The sequence below is a fragment of the Coturnix japonica genome, chromosome 1 (genome assembly GCF_001577835.2).
Source record: "Coturnix japonica isolate 7356 chromosome 1, Coturnix japonica 2.1, whole genome shotgun sequence".
NCBI classification, from domain to species: Eukaryota; Metazoa; Chordata; class Aves; order Galliformes; family Phasianidae; genus Coturnix; species Coturnix japonica.
This window is the reverse complement of record NC_029516.1, coordinates 166,646,256-166,666,394: the sequence shown is the minus strand read 5'-3', so window position 1 is coordinate 166,666,394 and position 20,139 is coordinate 166,646,256. Positions and strand designations below refer to the sequence as shown.

The window sequence follows — 20,139 nt, the reverse complement described above, 5'->3', positions numbered from 1 at the left end:
TTTAAAGCATGTTGGCTACATTACCACATAGGTGTTTCTGAGGTCTGGGTAGTTTGCAAGAGTGACAGGTAAAAAATGGGTGTATTACTGCTGTAGCTGTGAACTGACCAGGTCTTAAAGTGTACTCTCAATGTCATTGTTTTTCAAACAAACACACACAAACCAGCATGCAAGCAAGCCAAATGTGCATCAGTTCATATTTAAAGGCTTTTTAGGATTTTTTGTTTTTGTTTTTTAATCTTACTTATCACTATGCTTTTTAGAGATTTGGATTAGGATTCACAGTTTCACAGCAAATACACACCAACCCTGTTATAGAAAGCACCAGTTTCCTACCAACTTACAGCATAAGGCAGTGATCATCCCTTTGAAGACAGATATGTTAAATCTGAAGTGGCAGGAATACATATGGCTGAAGAACACACAGCTCTTAAAGCTGGCCAGGTATGTCTCTAAACACGCCAAAACAGAAGTGCTGTGATAGATGGTTTCCACCTGCACCGTTCTCATCACTTAACTCAACATGAGGTGATGTGTGAGCAGGGCCAAGGGCAGGCCTGTTCCTTGACATCAAGTTTGTCAGGGCTAGTGGCACAGCAGGTAAAGAAACTACATGGGGAGATCAAATGCAAAAGCCTAGCACATAGCAAATAAAAGCCAGCTCCTCTTGCATGTGATGGATAGAAACAGGAGCATACACATGTTCAAAAAAAGAATTGGCAGCAGTTAGGAGGATCCTCTTCAATAAAACCAAGTAAACCTGAGGATAGACAGGCATTCAGATGCTCAGGCTGGGAATTCTACCAACAGGGATGTTTGCTGCATAACAGCATCCCATCTGCTGATGGCACAGTGCCTGTCTTTTGCCACTGCCACTGCTATTAAGTGCCAAGCAAACATAGGTATAGACAGGAGGCCTGTGCAGTGTCCTTAGTTTCAGCATGTTGCTCTTTGGTAAGGTATGGGCTGAAAAAGCCCTTTTCTTCTTGTCACTTTATATGACTGAGCAGAAACAAACCAAGAAGTCAAAAGGACAAGCCAAAGTCAAGTCAAATCAAGTCCAAAAAAACATGAGGACACTCTCTGGAGTCAGAGAATATGGCACAGCTGCATAGGAGAAGTGAGTGAAGGAGCATGAGAGAAATCTAATACAACAGTCAGATTACACAAGATTGTGTACAGGCATTAAAGGGCTTCGTCTGTGTGAGTGGTGAGGCCTTAGAGAACCAGGTTCTGGGTTGTGTTGAGCTGGAAGGCACACATCAGGAGTGCAGATAATCTGATCCTAAAAGCCTGAGGAATTTTCCTACTTAAAGGGCAGGGGAACTTGGCCCCCTGTACTTCAGATGTACTGTCCTTGGGCATGGGGATTTTGCATATTACTCTTGCATTAAACAGATGGGAAGAAATGCATGATACGTTAGATGGGTATTAAATTAAACATGTATTAAAAATTCTCTGTTAGACCTACGATGCATCCCCAACAAAAAGGTTTTCTTTAGGAATGCTCTCTGTCTACAGCCATGTGGCCACAATGTGCAGCACCAGGTGACATTAGAGCCTCTGCTGAGGGGTTTGGAAAGGAAGGAAAGGTCTGGCAAGTCTGCTGGCCTACTCGATAGATGCTGTGAGCTGAGCCATCGTGTCGGCTCTGCTCTATGAATTCTGACATATGCTTTGCTGTGCTGGAGTTCTCCCAGATGAATGTTTTGCAGCTCTTATTGTGTGTCACAGGAATGTTCCATGTCTTTTGCCACTGGCTTAGAATAAGAAGGTGTATGGCAGTGCTTCTAATGGGAAGAGAAGTCAGGGGTGTGATTTAACACTGCTGTGATTTAACACTGACTTGTTTTATTGCCTTTTGTTATTCGTAACTTTGTTGCTGTTTTTATTATTAACTTTGATCCCCAGACTTAGAACCTATACTGAATATTTTAGCTGCCCAATATCTGTGTTCTATAATTACAGAATCACCAAAGTTGGCAAAGACCTACAAGATCATCCAGTCCAACCGTCCACCCATCACCAATAGTTCCCTCTAAATCAGGTCCCTCAACGCATTGTATAAATGATCCTTAAACTCAAGCAGGGTCAGTGACTCCATCACCATCATTAAGTCAAATTCATTCAAAAATGTTGGCTTTCTTAAGTAACTTCTCATTTTTGTTTTGTTCACCCATCACGCAGCAGACCTTGGACCCATTTAAAGTATTAACTTATAGCTCCTCTTGATATAAGATGCTAATTGAATATTGTGCATCTTGATTATAAATACTTGTCAATGACATTTAAACCCATCCTCCTTTTATATTTAGTAGAAAAAGGATTTTTTTTCCAGCCAAATCAGTATTTCTCAGGCTGTCTATAGTGAATAAGTGTAACAGAAGGTGTTACACAACAAGGATCCAGAGCTTAACTCAGTGTAGCTGAAACAAATGGAAGAGGTGAAAATTATTTGAAGACTTTGGTGTTCCAGTGATTCCAATTAGTAACATAGGTGCAGAAAGCTTGTTTTTAAAATCATTTTAAAGCTATATAGCTTTCAAATGCCAGTTATCAAATTGTTAGAAAAACAGATCTATTCTGCTATTATATAAAGCAACAAATAAGTTTGCGAATAAAAGGTTTTATATTTGAAAAATTTCATTTCACTTAAACTGAATGAGAACATAAAAGTATACAAAAACATTACTGTAAATTTTTCAACCATAGATGTCACTGTTCAGTCATAAAATGGAGCAATGAAACAGCCTCACTTATTCATGCAGTGATTTCTACCTCAAGGATTCCTAGATCAGGTGTTTTACCAAGTAACAATAAATCTTTTGTAGGAATGGCATCAAAATGTGATGCCTGGTGCAGTCGCTGTTTTCAGTCCCAGCTCTCTATGGGTCTAAAAAGCCATTCATATTGTCTGAGTGAGAATGTGTAAGACAGCAAAAATAATCCTGCCTTGCTGGTGCTGAACAAGTAAGCTTTCTAGGAACTCTTGCAGTGCAATCATTCCTTTTCTTAATTCTTTAAGCTTAAAATAGCAATGCTTTTATTCCCCTTTTTGTACTAGGACAACAAAACAGCATAGTATTTGATTATCTGTTGTATTTATCTTCAGTTAGATGGCTTTGGAATCTTGACTGAATGAGCCAGTAAGTCTGTTTCCAAGTTTCTTTGCTAGAGCCAGTCCTCATGAAGGAAATTCAATTAGGGTAAGGCCAGTTGAACCAGATGGAACATAAAAGACATGGCAGTCCTAATACAGCATCACTTTTGCCTCATGCCACCACTGTATTGTTTTTGTGAAATTCTCATAACTGTGCTCGAAACTTCCTGCCTCAATTAGTAGAACAGTGTCTTTTAAAATGCATATATATGTATATATACATATATAAGTCTAGATATAAGTATTTCTACTGTATTAATGGCAGGAAGATTCCTTGTTCCAGTTGATTTAGATGCCATATTTAGTACATTGATATGTGAGCCCCATAAGTGGAACTTGAATCTTGCCTACACATCTATTGGGACATTTTAATTTTGTAAGTGGTTGTTCCTTGTTGTTTTCAAGTGAAAAATGACTCAGATTTCAGCACTTATTTCTAACACAATTTGAAGACATGCACTGTCTCACTGGATTTCTTTATGACCTTAAATAAAGGATTTATTAATGGCAAATCACAAGGAGAGGAGAATGAAACAGATTGTCATTTGCTACTTGGGGAAGTGAACTGATGGATTCAGGAAATGTTTCTGACTCACATTGTTCCTTTGCTGGCAAGGAGCATGGAAGGACTTTGGTCCCCTACAGTAGAGGTACTTAAGCAGTGTGATGCCTGATTTACTGCAGCTAGTAATTAATCAATCTCCTAATAGCAGAAACTGCATCTAATGAGCTCTGATTAGGGGTGGCAGTCTCTCATTCAGCTGGCGTTATAAAGCCCATGGTTCATACTTGGATGATGTGCCTTATGAAAGAGTTAAATAAAATTGTCAGGTGTTTTATTATTAAGATCTCAGCTGATATTTTTGGTCTTTGATGAAGACCCAGATGAGGTGTGGGCTGACACTATTGCAAGATACGGTCTTTTCAAAAGAAGAGGGAGATGCATCCCTGATTTGGAATATTTACGGTAGCCAAGGTTGTTCACAGAGGACATTTTTTCTTATCTGAATCACAGTGACTGGAATAGTTGGAGCTGCAGAGATTCCACTGATCCCTGGTTGTATTACATGAGGTCCAGTCACCCAAATGTTCCAGATAAGCAAATGCTTCAATGGAGTTAGTGTAGACCACACAGATTTATAAGAATGAATATAAGCATCCCTTTTCCCCTACAGGATAGTAAATTTTTTGTAGTAAATTACCCAAGTAGATGCCCCTACTTCTAGATAACAGAGGGTGGCTTCTGACGTATTTCTTTGTGTCCTTCACTTCCCAGGCTACCAGTGCAATTGTCTCTCTCAGTTTACTGGAAGAAATTGTGAATCAGAGATCACAGCCTGCTTCCCAAATCCGTGCCGGAATGGAGGCTCATGCGATCCCATTGGCAATGCTTTCATCTGCAACTGCAAAAATGGCCTGACTGGAGTAACGTAAGTAAACTTTTCTACGTGGGCAATCAAAGCATTTTAATTCAGTGACAGAGTTTATTTTTTTGACTGGGTGTTTTGTATCCAACTAAGGGACATGATACAGTGATGGACCCCGTAGGTCAGGTTGGCAGCTGGGCATTTTGGTCTTGAAGGTCTTATCCAATGTAGATGATTCTATGATTTCCTTGCAAAAAAAAAAAACAAACAACCCAACACGTAGTGCTTGAATCAAGTCCAAGCTAATGAAAGATGAGAAATCCATAAAGCTTGCTGAATCCAGCTCTTAAGTTATTGTTTCAGATGTGACTTCCAAATGAAATACAGATCTCACTAAGATATGATCTCTGTTTTTTCCATGCATCCCCTTGATAATTGCATTGAATCCCATGTGTTTGTCCAGAAATGATATACAAGTGATTAGATCTTCAGTTATGTTCTGTGAGCCACCTTAGGATCAAGGAGCCTTTACTTATGAGAGGCCTTAAACTTTTATTTCCTTTGTGACATTTTCATTTTATTATTTTAAAAATCCATGGAATACCTGCAGAAAAAAAAATTAAATGCCATTAATTAATATGATAATAATATAATAATTGGCCAAGCACCAGCAAGGTGCTCACTAGTTGTCCAACTTTGAAAAGTCATCACTTGGAAGCTGGGCTGTTTGCTTGGCATTCTCCAAACTCCATGTTCTCCTTTTCTTCTTTTAAGGTGTGAAGAAGATATCAATGAGTGTGAAAGAGAAGAATGTGAAAATGGTGGTTCCTGTGTCAACGTATTTGGTTCATTTCTCTGCAACTGCACGCCTGGCTACGTGGGGCAATACTGCGGCCTTCGCCCCGTGGTGGTTCCCAATATACAAGCGGGGCATTCGTATGTGGGCAAGGAGGAGCTGATAGGAATAGCCGTGGTTCTGTTTGTCATATTTGTGCTGATCGTCCTTTTTATAATTTTTCGCAAGAAAGTATTCCGGAAGAACTATTCCCGCAATAATATCACGCTTGTACAGGATCCAGCCACTGCCGCTCTGCTGAACAAGAGTAATGGCATCCAGTTCAAGAACATCAGGAACAGTGGAGACAGCAGGAACATCTACCAGGAGGTTGGGCCTCCACAGGTCCCTGTAAGGCCGATGGCCTACACCCCATGCTTCCAGAGTGACTCGCGGAATAACCTGGACAAGATAGTGGATGGGCTTGGCGTGGAGCACCAGGAGATGACAACATTTCATCCTGAGTCCCCTCGGATCCTGACAGCCAGGCGGGGTGTGGTGGTGTGCAGCGTGGCTCCCAACTTGCCTGCGGTGTCTCCCTGCCGCTCCGACTGTGACTCCATCAGGAAGAGCACGTGGGATGCTGGAACAGAAAGTAAGTGCTGCATGCTGCTGCCTCTCTTCTTATCATAGACATAGGTTCCTCACAGGCTGCTGCAGGCACATCTGTACTTAATGCTCTAACTTCAGTGCTAATGCATTTAACATTTTGTTTTGGTTTAGCTTTGAATTAGTATCATTACCACAAGGGACACAAAGCATCACTTTCCATGCACTAAGTATGACTGAACACACTTACTTGTTCAAAAAGCACAAATAAGCACTCTGAGCTCTAGTTCTTCAATGATACAATGCAACTGGGGAAAACAACTGAGGCTGATTTATTTATATCAAATTTTATTTCAAATATATCAAATATTTATATCGAACTTAAAGACTTTCTACAGGAAGAAGTTCTGTTTTCACAGACATTCATGGATATATTCTCTAATTCTGGTGTCAATGAAATGAAGCAGGAAATCAAGTGCCACTGAGAGGATCACCCTTTCAGTTTGTTGCATTCTCATCTGCATTCAGTATCAGAATGATCGCAAACTTTCTCATCCTCACAGCCGTGCTGTTTCTGCTCTGATGGTTTCTCAGCAGCTTATTACAGTGCCCATTTTCATTCCTGAATGAGCTGCTGGAGATACAGCAAGCCTCACATGTTCTCCTAGAGAAGACACTAGTTTTCTGAGCCAGAATTAAGGACCTGTGCCTCACTAGTTAGAATGCTTCATACAGATGGAGATGTTTGCTTTAGCAGAGCACAGGGTTTCTTTCTTTTCTTAGTCATGTTTTCCCTTTTAAATAACATTTTCTAATGAGTGTTCAACCCCACTGCAACACAACTTTGATCAAATCTGTCAACAAAAGTACACAATCCAGGATTTTTTTTAAGCACTGTTGTTTTAGGGAATAAGAACAGAGCAACAGAGAGATGAACACTCCACAGTGCCTCACATCTGACATGCATGTTTTCAGCTAAGGTGACACATTGGCCAAGGTCTTCTAGTGAAAAACAGGAATTAATTATTATTCCTTTAGGCTGTATTTCACTATTGCATTGTGGTTGACCTTTAACCATTAAATACAGTCTTGCTGATTAAAAATATCAGCATGTAAGCCACCATGTGTGCTCTGTTCTGTGATTTCTTGTGTGTTCTTGCCACAGATGCTGGTATCTGCCTGAATTTCTACACAGCATGAGGTCACACCATGGGGATGGGCCTCAGCTGTCACAGAGTGGGAAGCAGTGCAGCTTCGTTACTGCAGCTCTTACTCCATCTACTGTGTACCCTGCTTCTCAGCAGGACTAAATCAGCTGTTACTATATGCAGGTGCCCCATGCTGGGTAGAAATATCTACAGATAGCAGGTGGAGAGCTGTACTTAGGTGGAATTGACTGTTTGCAGCACCTGAGCTTGTTCATTCATAATTAACTGAGGCATCTCAATTCTTGCTGTGGAATGTTTTCCTTATTATCGCTCGCAGAATGTATGTTTGAATGTGTGTATTTAAGCACATGAGAACATATACCCCAGGCTGCAGTTACATGCTTAAACTGTAGAGAAATTGACAAGACTGAGTGTTTATGATGAAATGCATAAATCCATTCCACATCAATGGTGGATCCTGGGGCTGCTGATGGAAAGATGCCCATTAACTTCACTGGGCTTCATATGAGCCTCTAATGAGACTCTCAAATTAGGAAATGAACAGTAAAGATAAATGTATCTGTGATCTCTTGTATGGAATGTTTATACTGCATTTTTAAAGTCATTTATTTCCTCACCACTGAGACTTCGCAGGGTCTAAGAGGCAATACTGACTACAAGTGTTTATTCCTTGATAGTGATGGTGTCAGCTGCTCAAGAGCCTGTTTGGGTTTCAGACACTTCAAAAGTCATTAGCTGCCTTCATGGCCAATGGCTCGTTTCCTCTCTCCAGAGGAAACGCTTTTATTCTGACAACAACAAGAGATGGCTATCTGTTGGCTCTGTGGTACAAGTGGACAAATATGTATACCCATAGAGTACTGTTTTGCTTTGTTTTTGCTATCAATGAAGGTAAAGGGGTTGATGACGCTGAAGAAGTGACCTGTTTTTCAGGAAGTAATAAAGGCAGCAACTCCGAAGTACAGTCCCTCAGCTCCTTCCAGTCTGACTCGGGTGATGATAATGGTAAGACCTGATTTTATCTTTATTTTGCTGGGGACAAAGGCATTTAACTCTCTTTATAAAAACAATAAGGTGACATCATCTAGAAAACCCTTTAATGATGCTGAAAGTCAGGAAGTCCTGGATTCAATCTCTCATCTTGTGGCTATTTTTTAAATTAGTAGAACATAGTTGAAATCTTGGTGGATGGAGCCATTGTATCAGTACCAAGCTTTACACTGAATTAGAGTTAGGATACAGCAGACTCACGTTGTCAGGTTAGAAACTGACTAATAGGTAGCAGGTTAAGCTGTAGATTTTCTATCCTCTTCCCTCTTGGAAGAGGATGACTTTAATGTTTTATCAGTCAAATCAAAGGGAATTTCTCTACAGTTTGCCAGGTCTCATTCACAGTCCCAGCAAAAATCTGCAGGCTCTCAGCACGCAACAATGACTGGATGAGGCAGTCCCTGGTGGCTTGGCCTCTCCCTGGCAATCACAGCTCAGCGAACAATAGAGCACCATTAAATCCTTGCTCTGTGCATGCTAGTTGTCCTACATCATTATCTCAGTGGGTGACGTGGGCAGAGCCATACACAGCCAGAAAGCAGCACACAAAGTCAGATCAAACCCTTGTTCCAAGGCTTATGCATGTGGAGCAGTGGTGCTGAGAAAAGCCAAGATGTTTCTGCCAGGGAGGGATGATGGTTGTCAGGGAAGCTTCATTGAGATACACATAAAAGATTAGCACAAAGAAATTGCACTTAGGTTCCTCAGACACCAGTTAATGAACTGTTAGGAGGCTCAGCTTCTCAGTCATGTCACGCAGCTTCCCCTGAGGTACTCCTGAATGTTGGAAAATGCACTTAAAGGGAAGGGCACTTGCAGGTGCTTTTGGTTCAGCTGTGACTGAAGCACTGTGAGTACTTTTGTCACACTTCCCAGGGCTTTTCTGTGCTCCCCCTCCGAAAAAAAAAGCAAAATACTTTTGTGATCTTATTGTTACCATAATAATTATTCCTGTGTTTGTGTGTGGCACGTGGTAACTTTCTTATGTCCCTGACCAACTCACTTCAAAGGCAAGTTGCAGGTTTTCATCGTAAGGAATTTCAGAACAAAGGGATGTGGCAAAAGCAGACATTGAGGTTATCATTTCAGTGTCAGTGAATTGCTGACTGTGCTGGGTAGTCCAAGGGCATACTGTTTATGATGGCAATTTTCTACCCCTGGTCAGTTCTGGATTTGGAGATTCTCTTGCACTGAACTGTTTGCGGTAGAAGTTTCCCACCCTTCTGTGAAAATGCTCTGCACAGCTCTCACCAGAGACAGCCCATATCTGCCATGAAAACTTATTCTGGCCCTGACCTCATGTTTTCACTCCCTGTTGTCCATGACTCCCAGATCTGGTTGACATTCTCAGCAGTGGAGGGATGGACAGACCTTCTTGGTGGGATTTGTTTTGTCTCCATCCCTTCCCTGCCATGTCTCACTCACACCAGCAGCATGTGAGAAAGCTAGGAATAGTATGGGGCTGCATACTATAGACCTACTGCCAAGGCAGAGGTTCCCTCTAGCTCTGATGAGGCTTCTCTTGCATTTTTCAGCCACCCTCAACCTCTTTTTCTACCCGCACAGAAACTAATTACATGGTGCCACTTAGTTTTCCATAATGCTTGTTATTCATTAGCCAAAGGCCTCCCTTGTTTATACAATTACCAGTGCCACTGATGCCATAAACATAGTCAAAGACAGAATATGGTTCCTTTGGCTCATCAAGACTTTTAGCCAAGCTTTCACAAGGACTGAGGAAATTGGATGAGATTCTTGATCCTGTGCCCAAAATTCAAGAGGCCTCTGAATGCTCAACATAAGAGTGAAAGGTTCTATTACTGTTAACATGCTTCTTGTGACCTCTCAGTCTATTGGCTGTGTGAAGCAAAAAATGTTATTTCCTGCCCAGCATTTCTGGTCATCTTCTTAGCTTGCTCCAAAGCAGTCAGTTTTCTTGTCATTAAGACAGCAGAAAAGCCAGTACCAACTGAGTGTAAAGTGAGCTCTCCCTCTGTTTTCACTGGGTTTTGTCTCAAGCAGTCAAAGTCGAGTGTGTTACATTGTCCAAAATCACCTACAAGATCACACACTGTACCACTGTTTTACTACATGTTAAAAGATTGTTTGGTCAATATAGATTGCTTCAAGGGAAAAGCTTATTTTGGTAAAATAGCTGTGGAGAACACAGGAGGCATTTGTGAAAATATTCTCTCAAACAAAAATCAAAATCTGAACCAAACTGACTTGACTGTGCCCTTCCAATTATAGCAGTACTGCTTAATGTCCCAGAGATACTGCATTGCACAGCACGAACAGTAAATAAGGAGAACATTCCTCTTAGGAAATAGATGAAGCCCAGTACTGATTCAGATGGTGCCGTGGTATGAAGGTAATGATTCCTTGGAGCACGCATCGTGGTCTCTGGAGAGATTTAAGTGAGAATGGATTAGAAATTAGTGTCAGGTAGACAAGATACCGCTGTGGTTAATTGAATCAGCTGGCCGGTCTGTTTGAATTTATGAGGTGATACATATCATGCCATACGCCTTTTTGGAAATATTGGTTTGGAATTTATCACCACTCTGAAAATGTACGGGATTATCTGAAATGAAGTGTCCTGCAATCCACAGCGTAAATCATGCATTGGTCAGCAGCCTTTTTATTTTTTCAATGTCGGTTCTGTCTGTATGAGAGAATTTATTGTGGTAACATATGACATATGTTTTAAATACTAACCTGAAGCTGTCCTTCCCCTCCCTTTATTTTCTGCTTTCCCTCCCCTGCAAGCTTCCATAGTGACTGTCATACAGCTTGTCAACAATGTGGTTGACACTATAGAAAATGAAGGTATTTAATTCTTTTTCTTTCTTGTTATGCAACAATGCTTCTTGTTTTCATTGTGAAACATTCCAGCAGAACCTCACTAATCTAAACTGATCAGCAAACCTGCAGTAGGGTTGGGATTAGAAGATCAGCATGTTAACCAGCAAACCCAAAAGTGGTGTACAATGAGGTATCTTTGGGTAACTGGAAGTGGTAGAAAAAGTATCAAGGTCATCATCATCTTTTCTTACAGTCAATGATTTTGCTTGCTTATTGCCATAGCCTTCAGAGAGCGTAGGATGAGGTTGACAGTGGAGCCAAATCATTGAGATTATCCTGTCTGCTGAGGATGGGAAGCAGAAGATGCCAAGAGGTGTCTGTAAAGTATCCCAAACTGTGGTTAAACTGGATTACACACTCCATTGGGACTGCATGGAGAGCAACAAAGTGCTGGTGGGCAGGTAGCTGGTTTCTCCTGGGTAATAACATCTAATAGATGATGTATAGACACAACCCCCTTGATGCCATGTAGCAAGGCAGCCTGGCCACCACTGCTTTTCCCTTGGGGTTCATGTGTGTATTGAATAGAATGTGGCACTTGGGTCCAAGGACCCATTATTCAACTCTGCCATTGACCTCTGCGCAATCTTAGACCCATTTCACTACAAGTGAACTAATTTCCTTACCTGTCAAACAAGAACATTACAGTTTGGCTCTCCAACAAAGCACTGAGGAAATGTGATATTAGCCCTGTCTTCCTAAGGGAAAACATAAGCAAGCACATTGGCTTCCTATCATGCTTCACAGATCAGAAAAAGCCAGCTTGGCAGTGATTTCAAAAGGCTGTCACTCCAAGTGCTTTGCCCACTTCCCAGTCCAGTCTATGAGAGTCATTATTCTCACAAGCTGTGCAGTGTAATGGGTGCAGATGGCTGCTGCAGGAGGGAACAGAGCTCCTTCCCCATGGAGCTCTGCGGGTGCTGCAGGTCAGCATTAGTGAGGTTCTCCTGGATCCTGAAGTCATGCAGCTCGGAGGGACCAGGCACATCTCGGGTGCAGTGTCATTATGCTGAAAGACAGCAACGTCCGCTTTGAAAATCGAGAGGAAAGAAGGAGAAAGTGGTTAGGGCCGGTTCAGACAGTGCTGCTAAAGCTGCAGTAGCCAGAGCCCTACTCAACCCAGGCTAATGCAGAGCAGGTAGATTGCCACTATCTGGCTAACGAGCTAATGAATTAATCACCATCATCACATGGCTTATGTGATGATAAACAAGGGCATGAGTGGTGTTAATAGATGGAGGCCTGGAGAATTGTCTGCTCTGTCCTCATTTGTGGCTGAGCCCAAAGGGCAGTTCATCTGGCCAGGCCTCCTCTAGCAACGCAGTCCAGAGACCTCATCCAGTCAGTTCTTGCATGAAACCCAATAACATGTGGTTGAACAAGAGCATCCCATCTAGAAAGTGCTGCAGCTTTTTCCCTGCCCTTTTCTCACACAAAACCTCTTCCCCTGCTCTCTCCCCAACCCCTGCACCCTCTCCATACTGGAATGCCTCCCTCCCCACCAGCTAGCATGGCAGTGCAGGTGGGAGGTGGGTATGGGGTTGCGGGGCATTGTAGTTGACGGCCCCATTAAATGGCTTTGTATTCTATTCTATTCAGGTTCTTATACCGTGCCCATCACCATGGTATCTGAGCCCAGGTGGGCCCAGATTTGTTTGAACCGGCCCTGAGAATGGTAGATTCTTATTTTTCTGTTTCAAAGTGAACAAGTGAGAGAGAAATGTACTTTGCAATTATAAACCATATAGTTGGTGGATAGCCCTTTTTGTATTAAGAATTCCAGCTCTAATGTAATTTCATATCTGTTCAGTGAGGTTAAATAGTTAAGATATGATAGAAAAGGAATATAATGCACATGACATAATAATTTCTTTATGTATGTCTGCATTTGACTGGGCAAGCTTATCTTGTACGTTAAAATAAGGAACAATTTAAAATCCTATTAAAACAACACTGAGCCAGCTGTACTTTAGAAATATGCATGCAGAGCTTTGTATTTTCACATGTAAGTCCATGCTGGTAACAAGCTCCTAGTTACCAGTTTTTACTTTTCACTTTGTATCTGGCAGTGTCTGTCATGGATCAAGGACAGAACTACAACAGAGGTGATTTTCTGGGGACCCTTTCTGCCTGTTGGATTGTGCTAGGGCGGGAGGGCACTCATGTAGTCTGTTTTTCTTTTACTGCTTCACGTATCCTCTTGAAATGCTGCATGAGAATGGCCAGCCACTTCTTTATTTCAGGATCCAGTGCTTAGTCTCTCAGTCTATCAGATTGTTTGCCTGCTCACTTTCTTGAAACAAAGCCATTGGAGGTGGAAGGGGAGTTTAGATGTGATACCATAAGCATGCTGACTTCCTATATATATGTTTTCAATTGACTTTGAAAATAATTGTTTCAGGGATTTTTGTCATTTTGGTTTCTCAGCTTCATAGTTTCTAATGTGACCTAGTAGCATCCTGTACTGTGAAGTGCCTTTGAGTGGCCGTGGTTTGTTTCTTTGCTTGTTTGCAATGGCATCACCATACCACATAGTCCTTCTGTCCTATCCTTTGGGTCAGAGCATGGCTGACCCATGAAGATGGCCTCTGACGCATGCTGTGACCTAAATGTGTATTTAGGATTAAGAGTTTGCTCTTTAGCGAGTGCATGCCAGACATCTCCTGGTCATTAGCGGCCCTGTCCTCACTGCTGTGATTCTCTTTCCAGCGTACCATTGGGATACCTCAGACTGGATGCCAAGTGCTCGTTTATCTGACATTGAGGAAGTGCCCAATTTTGAAACAGCGGATGGAGGCTCGGCTCATCACGGCAGCACCAGAGAGCTGGAGACAGATTACTACCTTGGTGGCTACGACATCGACAGCGACTACCCCCCGCCTCACGAAGAGGAGTTTCTGAGCCAGGACCAGTTGCCACCTCCTCTTCCAGAGGATTACCCGGACCAGTACGAAACCCTCCCGCCCTCGCAGCCGGTCTCGATGGCAAATACACTCAGCCCCGACTGCCGGCGACGGCCGCACTTCCACCCCAGCCAGTACCTCCCTCCTCACCAGTTCCCCCACGAGACAGACATCGCAGGGGCTCAGACTGGGAACGAATTTAGTACTTTTGCTGTTGGCCCAAGTCAGAACACAGAAAACGTTAGTGCAGGTAAGATGCCCTTAACCTTGCACAACTCTCTAGATGCCTCCTCCTCTGATGTCTCAGCCAGCTGCGGCTTTGATGACTCTGAAGTAGCCATGAGTGACTTTGAAAGTGTGGAGGAACTCAAACTAGAAAATGTTCACATTCCATTTGTGGAGACCCAGCATCAGACACAAGTGTAAAGGAGGCTCCCTTCTTCTTTCTCTTCTTCCTCCTTTTTTTAGTTTTTTCTGTCATTTGGTCTAATTAATAGTATAAATATTGAGAAGAAAATTTGCTGAAGGTGTATCTATATATATTGGGCAATGCAAAAATACAGTATAACCCATTATTAACTTGTTCAGAAATGATATTGTATGTGCAGACACGAAGAGACCAATTGTGTTAAGTATTACACATTACGAAATTGTTACAGACAATCTGGAGAGTGTGTAACTTCTATTTATTGCTGGGAGTAAAACTTATGAGGAAGGGGAAAATGATCTGATTGCTGAATAAATTCTTTTTCTCCCTCCCACCTCCACCCAGGGTTTGGGGTTGTGTTTTTTTTTCTGTTGTTGTGTTATTAAAAGTGTTACAGTGTTATGTTCTTCCTGCAGTATTAAAGAACTGGTATGGATCATTCCAAGAGGCAATTTTTGCATGAAATATTGTCAGTGAAAGAGTGAAAGCAGTTGACTGCTGAAGCTGCTATGTACATCACCTACAAATTGACCTATCGAAGATAGTCATTTGTCCACAAATATTTGTCTGTGGTTTCGTTTGTTACATAACATTTCATTCTACTTCATGTACATATACAGCAATGCATATACAGCGTATATTCACTGTAAATTAGCCCACTGTGGTTGCTGTTTTGCAACACGGTGTCAGATGTATGTGTACAACTTCTAGAAATGTCCCACCTTGTCTCTGTATCAGCCCTGTTCTCTGCCCCAGCTGTGTACCTACAGCTTCCCTTGACTTCTGTATGAAATGTGAGCGTGGATCTGAAAACAGTTGGAAAACCTAAGGTGTCTGTGTAACACGGCTGTTGAGGTTGTTTGTTAGTTCCTTGCTTGGGCAATCTCCTCTTTAATGGCAGTCATCATGCTGCAATTATTGAGGTAAAATTAGTTGCAATGAAGTTAACATCATTTGGCAAATGTCCATCCATGGTGTTTATGGGAAGAGCTCTCAGCTGCTGCTAATGGACTCAGTCGGTGGGACTGCGCGGATGGGTCATGACAAGGGATCTGGATGTGGATTTTCTGCTGGATGTGAGTGTGATTTCACAGGATCTGAGAACTTCCAAAGGTGGTTTGCGGACTGCAGGATGTCATGGAATAAAGACGGCGGCATTGCTGTGTTCTGATGCTTCCCTCAGCCTGGTTGGAGTAAATGCCTTTCGCAATGATTGGCCTGAACAGAGTGCAAAATGGAAATGTGGATTTGCACTCAGTGTATACATACCCACTGCTCAGTGCTAAGAAAATGTTATACTACTGCTTTTTATATCATCTCTATACCTTATACAACAAATGTGAGCCTGTAGTCTACATTACTGCTGGAGTTTCATCCATTCCTGCCATGGCATCATTCGGTCATTTTGATTAGCTGTTGAATACACATCATTGTGATTAATGAACAGATTCATAAACATATTTCTTGTGCCACTTTCCATATCGTGTCTCTTGGTCAAACATGTCAATGGAATAGTTTCAGCAGTTGTGTTCCCGGATGTGTTCTTGACTGAGTGGAGTTTCACACAGAATTAAGTTGTGGGTCATTTCTTGTCATACAGAAACTTTTTATTCACAAATCAACCCCAGCAAAAAGAAATTGTTAGTAGAATATAATTGAAATAATTACAGCTTGTAACACTTTTAATAAAACGGGATTTTTTTAAATACTCAGAAGCAGGCATGATATACAGTAAGTGTTCATCAGAAAACAGCTCATTATGCAGGTACATGAATACACTGAGTGCGCTTTTGGAGAGACCACGTACTGCACATACAAGTATTGTCAGGTGCTTGTCAATAGTTTGTGTCCATTGAATTTATGAATGTCACTCGGTCTTCTCAAAGTAAACATGCTTCTGTAGCAGTGATATGTTCTGAATGTGTTCACAGTATGTTTCACCTCCCTTTTCATGCTCTTCTCTTTGCAAGAAAGCATAATAGATATTTGTATCGCAACTGCAAAGAACTAAGGGATTCTATGATTTTCCAATGAGCTGTGAAGTCGTTTGGCGAGCCTGGAAGCGCAAAGAGAGGATGTGCATTACTCATCAAGTTGGTGTTGCAGGAAAGCAGATGCAAGAATTAGATTGATATCTCTTCAAGGTTAGAAACAACTGAGTGGAAAAGCAAAGCTGGAAGTTTAGCTGCTACTAAGTAATTTTAAAGCTGGCATGGTTTTTTGAGAGCGTGGTACTCCTTCTGCATCTGCTTGTAGCGCATATGGGGTTTGGCTCCTACTCAGTTTTGGTGTGAGACATTTCTATCTGTTATGCACTTAGTTGTCTTTTGGCCCCCCGTTAGTTATGAACTGTTCTTGTCATCATTTTTATGTAGTGGGAAATCTTGAGTAAGCCCAAGACACTGATATCAAAACTGTGCTGGGACATATCAAAAGTGTCACAAGGGAGAGCACCACAGAAGCTTAGCAACTGCCATACAGAAAAGATCAATGTTTCTTACCAAGCTTGTTGCCTCAGTAATATCTTGTTGGTAGTGAATTTTACTAGTAAAATATGCATAAATGCAACGTCTAGTACTGTTTCTGTTTTGATGTTGTTGCCATTGCATTTCACTGAACACCTACTTGTTAAAGTGCTGTGGGGAAGGTGCCAAGGATCACCCATTCGTCCTTCTCTGTCCCTCTCACAATTTCTATACCTCAATATCTCCTCCCCTCCAAATAAAGTAGTCCCAATCTGATTGTTCCATCTTCAAACAAATGCCCCTCTGTGTATATTGGTACTTCTGTGGCCTTTATGGTTCAGTTCTGGCTCTTTCTGATGGTGATAAGACCTGAATGCAGAGATCAAAGTTAAATACTTCTTAGGGAGTAAGACTTCTGCATTAACTTCTCTCTTGTTAATCCAAACCATTTTATTGTCCTTTTTACTCCTGCTCTACATGGAGAGGCCCTAATTTTCTAACCTGGAAGATAACAACATATACACAACCTAAATTAAGAACTAAGAATTAGTGTTCACACTGTTCCATCCAATGTATACTTATTTTTCTGCCATATGCAGCAAATTTATGTTGCTTTTGTGTCTTTCCCACTCCCTACTTTTGTTACAGCTTCCCTTGCCATCTCTGCTGATCTGATTGGCCTTGGTTCTATCTCTGTATTTCAGTTCATGTTCCTGTAGATGGCTCCACTACACACTGTTTTCTTTTAGGATCAGCTATGAGGGAAGATTTCATAGACTTTTTTTCTAGTGGAATCTGGAGCAGTGCTGGCTTTCATGCATTGGTACCCCCAGAAACTCAGCCTGGATGCAGCACAAGGAGACAGTGCATGCCACTGTAATGCTGATTAATAGAGAGGCAGTAGCCTGTTGTCTCTCAGAGCAAAGCAAGTGGAAAGCTTCAAAAGTGTGGCATAAAAATTGTTGCTGCTGGCTCAATTAAATATTAGTTATGAAAAGAATTAAGGACAGAACAGGACAAATGGTTAAAAACATAAATTACTCCTCATCAAGTTCCTGTTAGAAAAACTAATGGAATGCTATAGCGTGCCCTCAATAAACGCAAACATGGGAGGGTTGAAGGTGCCCTGGACTACTTTTTCTAAGTTTCATTTGTAAAGGTAGTGTGCTTAATAATGGAGAAAAACAGCTGTTTAAAGCCAGTAGTGAATGTACACCTGTGCTCTGTTGGTTGGTGTTGGTTTTTTTTAGCTATTAACTGATAAATAATGGACATTTCATAAGTTTCCAAAGAGAGAGTTACATTTTCAGGTTCGTTCTCTAATGATTTACTGCCATTCACCATGCAGTACAACTGTGCTTTTTGCCTCTTTGCATCAATACACCAAACTGTCAATTGAGCCTTAGCAATTGAGAGTGTTGTCCATTGTCCATGGCCATTAACCCGTGTTTCATAAACCTGACATTTAACATCTCCATTACCAGAAGGGGCATTCAGTTAGTAAATCAGCTGCATTATCCAAGGGATGGGCGGGTGGGGAAGAAATGAAATTAAATTCATTTCATTCTGTAATAATAAAAAGCAATAACTACAAATGTGTCGTATTACACAAAGGCCATAAGTAATCTTTACCAGTGTTAAGAGTGCACTTGAACTGTACTATGGAAAGAGATTGGAGTCCTCGGAACTGTAGCTATTCTTCTGTCATAGGAATACCTGAATCGCTGTTATTTAAGAATGCAGTGAGCCCATACTGCTGCTTTTCAGGAGGTGACAAAGGTGTTTATGAACGAAAGCAGTTCTCTTTAAAGCACTGTATCGGAAAAGATTGTCTTGTAAATTTTACCTGTTGCAAGCAGGCTGGTTTGTAAAAGATGTATGTTTTGGTGTTTAAAAAGAAGTTTATAAAATAATGTATATAACGGTTTCAAATTACCAGGCTTTTGTAGATACTTGATGCCAATCAGGTCGCTTTGATTTTTGTTTCTTTGTTTGTTTGATGCCATTCTGAAGAGTCAACAAAGTGTGTTTAAATTTTTGAGGTAACAGAGGGAAAAAGAAGTTCTAAGATTCGACAAGCGGTTCTTTTCAACCATTTCACAATGTACTGTAACTCTTCAGTTCAGCTCTTTTTGTTTCACTTTTTCTGTTTTTAAGGAGACGTTTTTTATTGACTTTTTTTAAATGAAATGTGTTTTGCACAAAAAAATAGCCGAGAGATGATTTCTATGCCATTTCAAGTAGGTATTAGGCGATGTCATTTCTCCAATGACAACAAATTCAACCTTATGCAAAAGGGAAGGTTTATCACTTTGAGTGAGTATAGTCCCTCATCCAAAAACTAATTGTTCCTTCATAATTGCTGTTGGCAGTATTGTCTTGTGTTCTTTTGCTATAAAAACAAAACAAAGAAACAAAAAAATATATAAGTGTACAGGTTTGTAACTGCCAAAATTTGCTAAAGTTGATGGTTAAAACAAATTTTCCAAGTAAACAAAAAGAAAAGCCTGGCTGTGTTGACTATTTCTTGATTTTTCTCCTATTTTCAAAGGATGGAACAAGACAAGACATCAGTTCTGCAAGGAATGTAGTTTTTCATTACCTCACTGTGTACAGTACTGCAGAAAATGCTCTGGTTTTAGACTGTAAATTCATTTCATTACTACGTGTCATTTCCGCCGTAGGAGCCCCTACTCACACCACAGGGCTCTTGCCAAGGGTTGTTTGGCTGGTATGTGTACACTGATGTGGTTGCCTAATTAAAACCACAAACTTAAATGAAGCAGAGGGTGTCAGCACATCACGTAGCCACCTAGACATGGAGCTCCAGCGGCTGTACTAGTTTCGGAGGACAAATCAGCTGTTCTGGGTTAGCTGCTGGGCAGGGTGTGAGGGACAGGTGCTCAGAGGAGGTACAGAAGCAGAAGCTCTTTCTGTAGTGTGGTAGGGCACATTTCCTTCCTGCCATGGGCACCTTCATCCTCCAGCAGCGTGGTACTGACAGCTGAGAACAGCTTAGACAAATTCAGGTGGGAAGTCTCAGGTGCATACAGACTACCCCAGGCAGAGCTGTAATTAGGCACAATACTCAGCCTGCTTAGAGGTTATATTCAGAGATCACAGAATCATAAAATGGCTTGGTTTGGAAGGGACCATAACTATCCAACACCCTGCTGTGGGCTGATTGCCCCACACCAGACCAGGCTGCCCAGTGCACCATACAGCCTGGCCTTGAGCACCACCAGGGATGGGGCATCCGCAATTTTCTGGGCAGCCTGTGCCGCTGCCCCGGCTGCAGTATAATAAGAAGGGGAGACATTTCTTGCAGAGCTCCTAGAATGCCCTTCCA

The 20,139-nt window shown here is 41.6% G+C and overlaps 1 protein-coding gene across 13 annotated transcripts in view; it reads left to right on the top strand.

Annotated features, from left to right (window-relative positions):
* The window catches only part of FAT3 (FAT atypical cadherin 3), a 383,565-nt gene extending 364,265 nt beyond the window's left edge, over window positions 1-19,300 (top strand). For 4 of the 13 annotated variants that reach the window (XM_032442223.1, XM_015852350.2, XM_032442217.1 and 1 more), the window contains 6 exons: window positions 4,437-4,590; window positions 5,302-5,957; window positions 7,972-8,085; window positions 10,900-10,959; window positions 13,065-13,100; window positions 13,705-19,300. In XM_032442223.1, coding sequence (XP_032298114.1) covers window positions 4,437-4,590; window positions 5,302-5,957; window positions 7,972-8,085; window positions 10,900-10,959; window positions 13,065-13,100; window positions 13,705-14,324 — 1,640 coding nt within the window. In that variant the 3' untranslated portion in view covers window positions 14,325-19,300. Of the gene's footprint in view, window positions 1-4,436; window positions 4,591-5,301; window positions 5,958-7,971; window positions 8,086-10,899; window positions 10,960-12,594; window positions 12,671-13,064; window positions 13,101-13,704 lie in introns of all 13 variants that reach the window. The other 9 variants (XM_032442224.1, XM_032442227.1, XM_032442228.1 and 6 more) reach the window with 7 other exon arrangements.
* Window positions 19,301-20,139: the final 839 nt, after the last annotated feature.